At 42.4% G+C, this 12036-nt stretch overlaps 1 protein-coding gene across 1 annotated transcript; it reads right to left on the bottom strand.

The window, feature by feature from the left end:
• Positions 1-3102: 3102 nt before the first annotated feature.
• On the bottom strand, positions 3103-9946 carry CLN8 (CLN8 transmembrane ER and ERGIC protein). The gene is made up of 3 exons (XM_041477450.1): positions 9796-9946; positions 7859-8497; positions 3103-7453 (listed from the first exon to the last, which is right to left on the bottom strand). The coding sequence occupies exons 2-3, from the start codon at positions 8444-8446 to the stop codon at positions 7139-7141; spliced, it is 903 nt and encodes a 300-aa protein (XP_041333384.1). The 5' UTR covers positions 8447-8497; positions 9796-9946; the 3' UTR covers positions 3103-7138.
• Between the last annotated feature and the right edge of the window lie 2090 nt (positions 9947-12036).

Raw genomic sequence — 12036 nt, 5'->3', positions numbered from 1 at the left:
CTTGCAGAGATATTTCTTTCACTTTGTTCTCCTCACTCCTGTGCAGCATTTTTTGCCCTTCTTTACCTACGTTTCCCCGCAGTGCCTCCGCCGTGGCTCAGCCACGCCCTGTGGTGGGCAGCAGGATATGGCTGTGTCTGGCTGGAACTGGCTGTGCCCGGCTAGAATTGGCTGTGTCTGGCTGGAACCGGCTGTGTCCGGCTGGAATCGGCTGTGCCCAGCTGGAATCAGCTGTGCCCGGCTAGAATTGGCTGTGTCTGGCTGGAATCGGCTGTGCCCGGCTGGGACAGGGCACTCGCATCCCAGACAGTCATATGCACAAGTTGTTTCTATAACACAACATTCCTACTTCCAGTTTTTTCACTGTTCTCTGATGCCTCTTCTTCATCCTGAAGCTGATAAAGGGAAAAACTTAAGTGAATTTCCTCTCAGGAGCACCACAAAGTGCTGAGGCCATGCAACCCTGAAAGACAGATGCAGCTTTTGGCTGAAGCACAGCTGTTCCCAGGGAAGGAAAGGAGCTACTAGTGTAATACAAGACTCTGAGAAGACTTTATATCAAATACTATGTACAACTCTACACTGCCAACATGTAATAAAAATAAATTCAAGTGGGAAAAGTGACAAGCAGAGTATTAGGATTGCTGGGAAAACAAAAGAGCAGATTGATTTGTACTCATGAATACGCAAAAGAGTCTCCAGTGGTAAAAAATAATTATGTAAGATAAAAAGGCAATGATGATACAAGAATAAATTACTTTAAATTAGAACAGACTTTAGGCTCTTTCAGGGAAGGGCAATATATTGCTTAGCAATTTTGATGCCCTAAAAAGTTTTTAAACTTAGCCTCAACCAGTGTTACAATAATATTCAATATGATGCTGAGAGAAAAAGAGTTAAAACATCAGAAAAACTACATATTCAATATGTAACCACAACCTGGTCAGCAGTATACAATGTAACAACCAGTTCCATCTACCTCACCCAAAAGCCTCCTAGCTTTTTTCTGATTTCATTCTTAATGAGTCCTTAGGAAGGCTGCTGCTGCTTTCCAGGACACACTTTCTTGCTGTAAATACAACCCACAAAACAAGATGAACAAGCTCTTGTTGGATGCTACGTGCCTACTCTATGCAAACCTCCATGCAAAAGTACTCTATACACTCCTGTAGTTTGTCTGCATGACTTTGTTTTTCAAGGTATCATAGATTTGATACCTTGATTTACACTTAAAAGATCCTGACAGCAGAACCGGAAGGTTCAGAAACACAGGAAATTCAACTCTACCTTATACAAAATTAGTCCTTTCTCAGATACATTTTGTCCCCTTCTTAAGCAAGCTCCATGCTTAAACTTGAACAAGTACAACTTTGGTAACAAAATGCAGTGTTCACCTGGTAAACTGCTTTTAGCAGTAGAAGCAGCAAGGCAAGAGAAAGCAGTTGCAGATCTATATAGCAATATATAAATCCAAGCAAATACCTGGAGCTGCCAGAATCAATTATCAGTACTAGAACCTCACAATTCTTTACAGTGTCAGAGGACAGAGTGGTGAAAATACTGTCAAGCTTACATAGCACGTTAATGTGAGCCAAGCAGTCAAAGGAGCAGAGGCAGCTACAATCATACAAAGAAAGAAAAATTTCAAACGTAATGCATCTGACAAAGCCAGTATTAAATTTCCACTCTCTCTGCTCAGGTCATATTCCTAAGGACTCAGAAGGTGCCTCTCAGAATACACACACACAACAGCAGCAAGCAATGGCACAGCCAGTTTCTTTGCTTTATTTGTGGACAGGTGAGCAGGCTCCAGTCCTTCCAAGCTCAGCCTGTCTGCCATCTTGAACTATGAACAAGGTCTGCTATGGCCTTGCAGGTTTGCTGTATCATCATCTTTCCACCCCACTCACCAGTGTGCAACTTAGGGAAAAGCAGAAGGCACAGTGTGCTGCAAAATACTTGTTCCTGTTCTGTGGCGCCACCACTAGCAGAACATGCTAATTAGTCAATCAGATCCAGTGCACGAAATGTCTCCTCCAACACTGGAAACCCATCTGGGGGCTGACAACTTCATCAACAGGCATGGTTTACTTCATTAATGGCCACTGCTTGCATTTTTTGCTCCAATTTAAGTAACAGTGCAATGACACAAGACCAAAAGACTGTCATTGCTGTGTAACATTGTCAGCCCAAGTCTGCTCCAGTATTTTTCTGAGAATATGTTTAACACTACCAAGTAAAATGTACTTACCTATTAATTGAAACACCTGAATAGCAAAACAATAACATTTAAATTAATTTTACAGATCATTCACCAAAAGAAAAAAAAAGAAAAAAAAATTAAAAAAAGGGGGACTACTCATACAAACAGTATTATACATTGTTCTTCTTATCCCAGTCTGTACCCACACACATCTCACAGTTAGTGGAGCTGTACCCATGAATGTCACGATTCTGCTTCAGTTAACCTCAGGACTTCACTGCAGAGGCAGCCAACCAGTTGCTTGCACTGTGCATTCTTATAAGAATAATTAAAGTACCAGTAATGATGCTGGGTTCCTTGGACTCACTTTTTCTAAAAAGCATCAGAAATAATTTCCTGAAAAACATTCTGAAAGAAATGCTCAGAACTGTATTTTAGTATTTTGCAATGGGGCAAGTTTTTGGTCTTCATGTTCATGTTTTGTTTTTTATTTAAGGTAGCTTATACTAAACTATGAAGTGTCATGTGGTACCAAATGAAGTGTCTTCATGGTCAGAGCCTAATGCAAAAATGGACCACACACTTCAAATACCCAACCAGAAGGGTCATTCCCAAGAGATGGTTTTTAACTGTTTTTAATACACATTTACATATAGCACAGCTTCTAGTGTTCTAAACATGCTTACGGGAATAACACATGAAATGCTAGTGAAGGGACATTGGTTTACAAGATTTTTGTAGCTATTTCCATGAATATGACATTACCTTTGTCATGTTTAACATTGCAAAATAAATCATTTTAGTGCATGCACTGCAAAAAACTGTTTAAGCTACAAATAGCAAGTAACAAATAACAGGCATTATTTTAATCAGGAAATGAAAATCACGACAGACAGTTATTCAATAAAATACTTTTATTTATGTACAGTTTAAAGGTGCTTTTCAACAAATGTTATATTGTACAAAAGCAGACTTAAGTTTGCTTAACACTTTTAAATTCACTTTAAGGGGGAGTCTCCCTGAGGTTAAAGAAGGTTTCTTATAACTGCATATCACATCAATATTTAATCCATGTTATCAGGAAAACAGAAACACTCTGAATGATTTGGACATGGATATTTAGTGGAAGATGGGCCTGACAGCATGCATTGAAAACTACTAGACAAAAATATCGCAGTGGTAATGTGACTCCAAGATCATGACCAGTACTGCAAGTAAGAATAAAAATAAAAAACTGGTGGATTCAGGGGGGAAAACAATGACAATTTTGGAAAAAAAAACATAGGCTAGAAATGGAAGAAAACATAGACTGAGATTTAGGAATGTTGTATGAAGACTGTAAGAACCAGATGACTGGACAAGGATGTCTCAGATCAGACACCTTTCTTTAAAAAAACGAAAAAACCCAAACCAAATCAACTGACCACCACTATCCCCACCACAGTTTGCTGGTTTGGGTTCTTGTTATTTGGGTTTTTTTAAAAAAAAAAATGCTTCAGAAAGATGACACAAACACCACTCCTCAAATAAGCTTGTTCAACAAGAAAGCACAGCCAAGTCCCTAGCAGTCACCTTGGCAAACAAATAACTCACCTAAAATCACGTTATGCAAGTAAGTTTTCCAAATCCACAGCAGCATACTCTGTGACCCAATCCAACCACTACGAAAGCTGACTGAATTTTTCTAAATTGTGGATGAAGCTGTGTAAGAAGGCCCAACAGGACTGCGATTAATTTCACTTCAACGAAATTTACAGCCACATATGGCTAACTCTACCTTTAGGCTGAAAAGGATCAAGTACCAAACCCCTAGTTCAAGCACTGTTTCAGACTTGTTTCAGAGCAATGTGACTTCCACAATAATAAACCAGAAAATCCTCCTAAAGGGAGCAGTCAACAGACACTGAAGAATCCCAGAAGTCTGGGATTGGAAGAGACCTTACAGATTATTTAGTGTCAACCCTCCTGCTGTAGGCAGGGACACCTTCCACTACACCAGGTTGTTCAAAGCCCCATTCAACCTCACCCTGAACACTTCCAGGGATGGAGTATCCACAAGTTCTCTGGGCAACCTGTTCCAGTGCCTCACCACCCTCATGGGGAACAATTTCTTCCTAATATAATCTAACTCTCCCCTCTTTCAGTTTAAAGTCATTACCCTTGTCCTATCACTACATGCCCCTATAAAAGGTCCTCTTACACTCAAGTATAAAAAAAGAGGCTCTGTGTAACAGAACTGGTAACTCCAACACTAGGCCTTGAAAAGGATGAAGAAGAAAGGTTGTCTGTATTTCTGTGTGTTGTATTTCTAGCTGGACTGTACTCTTAAACCAAGAGAAATAAAATAAGTGGTGATATTTGCTTTATTGCATAGCTTTCTTGCTCTAACAGGTTTACCAGTGTTTAGGTTAACAGGTGCTCTAAAGTATCATTCATTATATAGTTAAAACATGCAAACCCTTACAGTCTTTTTGTGAAAAAACTCACACTAGGATGTAAACTAAAAAAAACTGCATTATGATAATAAAAACATAATTTTAATGAAAGATTTAAAATTCAATTAATAAAATTATACACATTAATAATATAAAATATTAAACTTTAGACATCAGGTGCTATGACATAAATTTCCACCTGGTTTTTTTCAGTCTCATTTCACTACTAACCCCCACCCTCCGTATTCTTTTATTTTAGCACATAGGAACTTCACATTCTTTAGCCAGCCACTATAAGAATTACACACTCATCACAAACTTCTTCTGATGATTCTATTTTCTATGAGGATTCTTCAGAATTCTGTAGCTGGGATTTTAACAATTATTACCTTGTTTTATTAAATCCAAACCTTCAAGTTTTAGGCTTCATAGAGTACACCATCATTCTGATACCTGATGACTTATTCTCTGCCTTTCTGCCTGGATCTCCTGCAAGTGAGGTTTGGATCCTGCACGATATGCATTCAGATCATATTTTTTTGGTTCCATAGCCAAGGAATTCATCCCTCTGGTTTCTTCCAAAGTACTTTTAACATTACTTTCCCACATACAACTCCTCAAGACAGGTACACCATTTCAAACTTTTGAGAACCCTTTTTACCATAGGATGGTGCCCAGGCAGGCAACACTGCAACTTCATTCTGCCCAGCTTAAAAATAAGAAGATAGATAAAATCTAAATTTGGAGCTATTGCATATCAGCACAATAACAGACAGGGTTGCTGTGTAAAATTACTGTGACCCTCACAGCCTGGTTTTGAATGGGCAATTTCAGATATTCACCACTTCATCATTACCAACAAGATGTGCCTATGTATTTGCTATCTAAAGTAAGAAGTTTCCTCCCTGTCACAGAACAGCAATTCAACTCTGTGCTCACACAGAACGAATTAGGGAACACAGCAACCCGACCACTCCCTTCACTCAGAACAAATCAAAGGCATTCCCACCAAAAATTAATAAAATGGGGCTGTTTACACCAAAGAGTGCTTCCCTCACACATTTAAAACAATATGCTCCACCATAGATCAGTTCACAAAGTCTCTAATTCATGGCTTGATGTAAAATTCTTCACAGCTTGGGCCTGCCTAGTCTTAACACTTTGGGAAATAAATCTGTGTAGCAGTCATGTCACACAGAGTTCCAATTAACCACTTCTTTAAATCTCATTTGTTCCATGCACCAAAATTAATACCCCTGTCATTCTCCTGCCACTAGGCGTCACTCTCTTCTATCGTGATCTTCATCCCTCCACCCGCTTCCCAACATTTCACCCGAGAACCATCAAACCAATATTTTAATATCCATCATCATCAGTCCCTATCTAAAGAGCAACCCAGTTTCTCAGGTAAAGGAAAAGATTTTTGTGATGTGGCAGATAAAGTGCAAAGGATTGTTAGTGCTGCTTGGTATGTTCTTTGAAGTTAAATAAAAATATTAAAACAACCAAACTCCTACAGGAGGTAATACGTGCATTCTTCCACAGAGGAGTCACCTCAGATTCTGAAACCATCTAAAACTAAGTGCATTCCCAAATATAAAAGGAACCATAACAGAAGTACTAATGGAACGAATTGCATGACCCCTCACATGGGACATACAAACAAAATAATTTTACAATCAAGCAGCATTTTTTTCAAGGACGACACAGAGTCACCTTCTGGTATTGCCATTTGTATTTCATTGATTTAAAGTCCAGAAGGGACTTTGGATTAGCTACCAAACCACTCATATGGCAAAGGTTGGATCTCCACATGCATGGTTTTGGTGGATATAAACTCCTCCCATACTGAGGGCAACCTGAAAACTACAATTTGACAGCAAACACTCAATTATTTTCCTTGCCCCTTAAGTGCGCTTAAAAGCAAAAAAGAACAAAAAGCAATACCCAAAAACCCCAAACCCACAAACTGACCAACAACAAACCCAAACCCGGGCCATGACTGCATTCTACCACTGACCAGTTCTGCCACTTGGAATGATTCACTGGCACACAGAAATTAGGTACCCATGCATACCTAACTTGGATCATAATTGATCTTAATAAACAATTTAACATAATTTTCAGTATCTCTACCATATGTTAAATAGGATTCAAGCTAAACTTGATTCAAGCTGAGCTTCATAGATGACTTACTGTAAAGCCACTTTGAAGCATTAGGAAAAAAACCATGCCAGTAGGGAGCACATCACTACTAAATTATGAAATACTGTCCAGCCTGACAAATTGTTAGTGTAATTCATAACGAGGTTGAAGTTCTTATATGTATACACATAATAAACACAAACAATGCTTTTCAACACTTGTGATGCACACGGAGTGCTACCAGCAAGCAGTCACTGCATCAATGAGCTTCTTGCAAAATCTTCTAGTTCATGTGCAAAGAATGACTTTGCATTGTATTCTTCTGTTATCCTGCTGAGAAATTGTTGTTTCAGTGCTATATCCGCTTCTTTTGATGCGTTTCACCATTTAATTTTCCATTTTCCACTGCTTTATTTTCAAAGTTCCAGTCAGTTGGGCTGAGGAGTTGCTGAGTTTTTTTGTATGTCCAGTATGGGTTAAGTATTAGCGTAACAGCAAATAATCCCGAGAATAAAACAATAAAGTGAAGAAGTCCCAGATTTTCTATAATAGAATTCCAATTGAAAATACACACCCACCACATGTGGTAGGTAAGAATCATGCGGCAGTGAAACAGATGGATCATCACCCACTGGTTTGCCTTCCAGAAAAAGGTGTTAGCACGGCCAGCCTAGAAAAATAAGAACACAAAGTATGCAGAAGTGAAACTGTTACTTCAAGATAAGGAACTGAGGAATCTCTAGAACTAATACAAATGCCCAGCTTTTATATACACACTCTCAGGCATTTTTTCCTCATAATGCAATGTTACTCCACATATATATAATAGAATCTTAAACTTGGTATGGATCTATACCATCCCACTGTGCACATGCACACAGCAGCACACAGACCGATGTGGAGGCCTGCACAAGTGCCATCATGACAAAAGCAGGTATGACAATAACACAGGTATCAGTTGGATAAATGCAGTTTTGATGAAAAACTACCCAAACAAACCACACAGATTATCTACGGACAAGTGAAACGCATGTAACCTGTTACAAACGTAATCTGAAAATTATCACTTTCTTACCTTCAGAAGCATCCAGGAAATGCATGTTGAGGGAGTACTCATCTCCAGCAGCATTCCCATCAAAGGCAGATAATGTCCAGATTTCACATTAATTACTAAACCAGCCAAGCCACCAAAAGCAAGCAAATGATGAACTACTAAGAAAACATCAAATGTTCTAAAAATAATGTTGGACACATGAACTGCTACATTTTCAAGCAAGAAAAATCCAGCTGCTATTAAACAGTTAAACCAACTCCACTTTTGCTGCGAATAGGCTTTGTCAGCATGAAAAACAGGATCTATGAGCAAAGCCCATAGCCCAGCAACACAACTCTGAAGTCCAAAGACACCACGTGTGACTGCCATATTCCAAAACACCTTCTCCTTTGCATACAAGGCACGGTAAGTGGTACTTCTCCAAGAAGACAACCAGTGAGAGACAAGAAATACTCCCAAGTAGATTAAAAAACCAGCAGCTAAAAATGTCAAACGAATTTCCCATAAGAGATAGTCCCAGTCAAAAATGGTCCCAAACACTGGATCATCATTTGTAGGATTCATTTCTTCTCTTTTGACACTTCTCATCCCCACTATAGTCTCCTTCATGCCTACTTAGCCTCTGCTATTATGCAAACCAGTAAGCATGAACTCTTCCATCTGGAATAACAATAAAAAAATTTAGTAAATTTTAAAGTACATAAATATATATAGACTCAAAACCATAGAGGGCTCACATCCACTGCAGTTATCACTTTGGTCCTGTTGCCATTAGGCACAGCCATCCCAAAGACAGGTAGACCGACAAAAAAAACATAAGCAACAACATTTGCAACTAGCCCATGAAGTCCCTACTAGTTCAAAGTAATGCACTGAAGCAGAAGCAGAAGAGGGTCAAGTAGGAATGCGAGAAAGAGGAAGAGAAAATACAATAAGCAAACCTTGTTTCGTTACTTATGAAACTTTTATTTCAACAGCATTGCACAGTTATTGTCCTACTCCCCTGCCTTTCCCACACTGATTTTACAGCATTTGCTACAGCTTTGGGTGCAATTCAGAATCTCAAACACAGATCCAAGACATAAAACTACAGAAAACTAATGCAGTAAGGGAGACTACTTACATCAAAAAGGGGCTGTAATGATCACGGCTCAAAACAAGACTCTGCAATTAAGCCTCTTTCCAAAAAAACCCCCATATTCAAAAATAGAAAAAGTGTATGGAATGCAGACAAGCAACATTATTACATACTATTAGCAACATCAGTGTAATTAGCTGAACAGCTCAACATGAGGTGCCTTAAGTTGTCTGAAACTTCCTGAACACACCGTAGTTTAAAAACAAAGGCTTGTGGAGAAGGACAATCCAGATAATACTGAAATATTTAAACTGAAGTTTTATGAACCATATAGGAGATACGAGCACGACACACGATACCCGCCGCAGCCTGTGAGCGCTGAACACCACTGTGCGTTTGGCAGTCTGGTGAACGCAAGCGAAAAGGCCACAAAGACCGCCGAGGGCACAGCGCCCGGCGAGAAGCTCCCGCCGTGCTTCAGCAGGCAGCAAACGCCACCAGCGTTCCCCGTGCTGCACCTACTCGCCCTGCCCTTCGCTCGCAGGTGCCCCGCTACAAGAATGAGGATGGCCCGGAGCCCCGAAGGCCCTTCGCCACCCCACGGCACCACAGCCGGCGAGACTGACTCCAAGTCCCAGCAGCACCCCCGCATCTCCTCGGGGAAAACCAGGGCAAAACACACCAACTCCAGGGCACGACCAGGCCCTGAACAGCGCGACCCACTACCGCAAGCCCCGGCTCTAGCAGGGCCGCGGCAGCTCCTCCGCTCCCGCACAGACACGGCACCGACGCCCCTCGTAACCCTCCCGTGCCCCTGGGGCCGCCGAGCCCCTCACGCACACCTAGGGACCGGCCCCGAAGCACAAACCCCGCTCCTCACCCACAGCGCTGCCCGCTATGACGGGACGGCCCTTGCCGGCTCCGGGACTGCCCTGCCCGTTCCCCCAGGAGCGCCCGGCCCGGTCCGACCGCCTGGGAAGGCCCCGACCCGGCTCGACCCGCCGGCCCCTCAGCGCCGCCCGCAGCCGCCGGGCGCCCTCTGCGCACGCGCCGCCGCCAGCAGCAACCACCGGGCGCCGCGGGATGGGGGGAAGGAGGCGGGGCTGTACCACTCGGGCAGGGGAGCCTTGTTGAAATGGTGCCTTTGCCTCCGAGGGCAGCGCCGAGCACCGCCGCCACTGCGGGGTGACACTCGATAGACGCCTGCTCAGCGAGATCGGTGTGAAAAAGAAGTATCAGCGGTGGCATGGGCAGCACATTTCGCTATAATTATCCAGTCTCATTAAAGACAGCAAATTATGAAATGCATGTCAGTGGTGTTCTGCTACATGATTCTCTTCATATTTGTGACAGCTGATGTTGTCATCCCAGTGACTCAGGCTGAATCTCCCGCGGTCACTGCAGCTACGCCGGGAGGCTTCCTGGGCCGTGTGACAGCCCCACACCCGCCGTGTACTTTGTCTTCAACAGGAGTGACTGCCAGGGATCCTGAATTTCGCCAGGGGAATGCTCAGACCCACAACAAATCAGGTGATTCCTCAAAAAGGGGCGACCAAAAAAGACAAAATCAAACCACAACTTCTGTCACATGGAAGATTGGCCTAGAACAGCTGAAATCCTAACCTGAGTCTACCCTACCTATGGTGGGAGACCAGAGCTGGAAAATCTGCATCGGCAGTCTGACAGGTTCTTGGTTTCCAGACAGGGAGAGGGAAGGGCTGCCATTCTCTCTGGAAAACTGGTCCTGACACCACAGCAGGATAACTGGTCAGCAGGAGTTTTGTGCATTTGCTTTTAATTGCTAATGTGATGCCAGGGTCTGCAGCAGACCGGCGAGTTCTGTGAAAAGTGAGATCTGTTCGTACGCCAGCTCAGTAGTTTTCATTCAGGCAGCCAGCAACACCTGCTTGTTGGGAAAGTCTGGGGGCAAAACCTTCCTCTGGTGCCTTCTTTTAATGCGCTGGGTGTGAGGCAGCTTGGCTCCGAGCTGCTCTGCAGACAGCCCAAAGGGCCTGCAGGGCTCGGGGCTGCACTGCCTGTGTGCCACTGAGGTGTCACAGGCAGAGCGCACCCGCCACTTCCCTGCCCCTAACCTCAGGGGGACCAGGCTCAGCATAAATGCTGGGCACGACACTGCAGCCAAAATACTGATTCGTACAGCAGGCATGACTGAGTGACAGAAATCCTAATGACAATCTCCGGCAAACTGGTCTTGTGGATGACAGGACTCATTTTTGCACAAAAGGGAGAGTGAATTTGTTGCAAAGGGATATGGTTAGAGCCATTTACTAACACTGAAGGGGAAAAAAGACCCCAAGGCCTGAGAGATGTGAAATAAAAAATCTGGAATTCTCACTTGAAAACTACTTCCTAGCTGACGGTGGATATTCATTTATCAACCCCTATTTTCTAGCAGGTGCCAGAGTTGTCCTGGGAAACCTGAAAAGGATGATAAAACCGATCAAGCAGAAGCTGGGAAGAAGTTGGACGAAGTTGCTCTCTCAAGCAATATGATGGGACATATGTACCAAGGGCATGTGTTTTAGCTATCCCCAGTTTTATTCTTTGCCAGAGCTGCCTTTGAATAATTCCTTTAAGTTGTCAAGGAAGGAGATTTTTACTTTCCTATAAGGAACTGTGACCATAATGTCAAAAGCCTTTGGCTATTGTGTTTCTTGTGGATTTTCTTTGTCTTTGCTGCCTTTCTTTCCTTCTCAAAGCAATATCGCATATTTTAGTTATTGGCAGCCATAGCTGTGTTGAAATAGTTCAGTGTTACTCTCTGAATCTTCTACTGATACTACAACCATACTTAGTAACAGCTTTTTTATAGGTGGTTCATTATGATCACTTCAGGTATTTCAAAGTAATCCTACCTGCAGTGAGGCTCATCTTCCACATTATATGACCAGTTCTCCCTTTTACAGACATTCAGTCTGGGTGTTACAGCTGTCCAAAGCTAAATTTCCTGTCTAGAGTGTTTTGGAATAGTTTCACAGCATCTTGAGGATGTCATGACCGGAAGAGCAAAGAGCACCTCCTGGCAGGGATCCCTGCCTGCAGTCTGGGTGATCCACTCACTCCTTGTAGTTAAAAGCCTCTTCATACTGATTTGGTAGTG

The sequence above is a fragment of the Pyrgilauda ruficollis genome, unplaced genomic scaffold (genome assembly GCF_017590135.1).
Source record: "Pyrgilauda ruficollis isolate IOZ18807 unplaced genomic scaffold, ASM1759013v1 scaffold40, whole genome shotgun sequence".
In the NCBI taxonomy this organism is placed as follows: Eukaryota; Metazoa; Chordata; class Aves; order Passeriformes; family Passeridae; genus Pyrgilauda; species Pyrgilauda ruficollis.
Note: the sequence above shows the minus strand (reverse complement) of the source record. Positions and strands in the feature narration are given on the sequence as shown.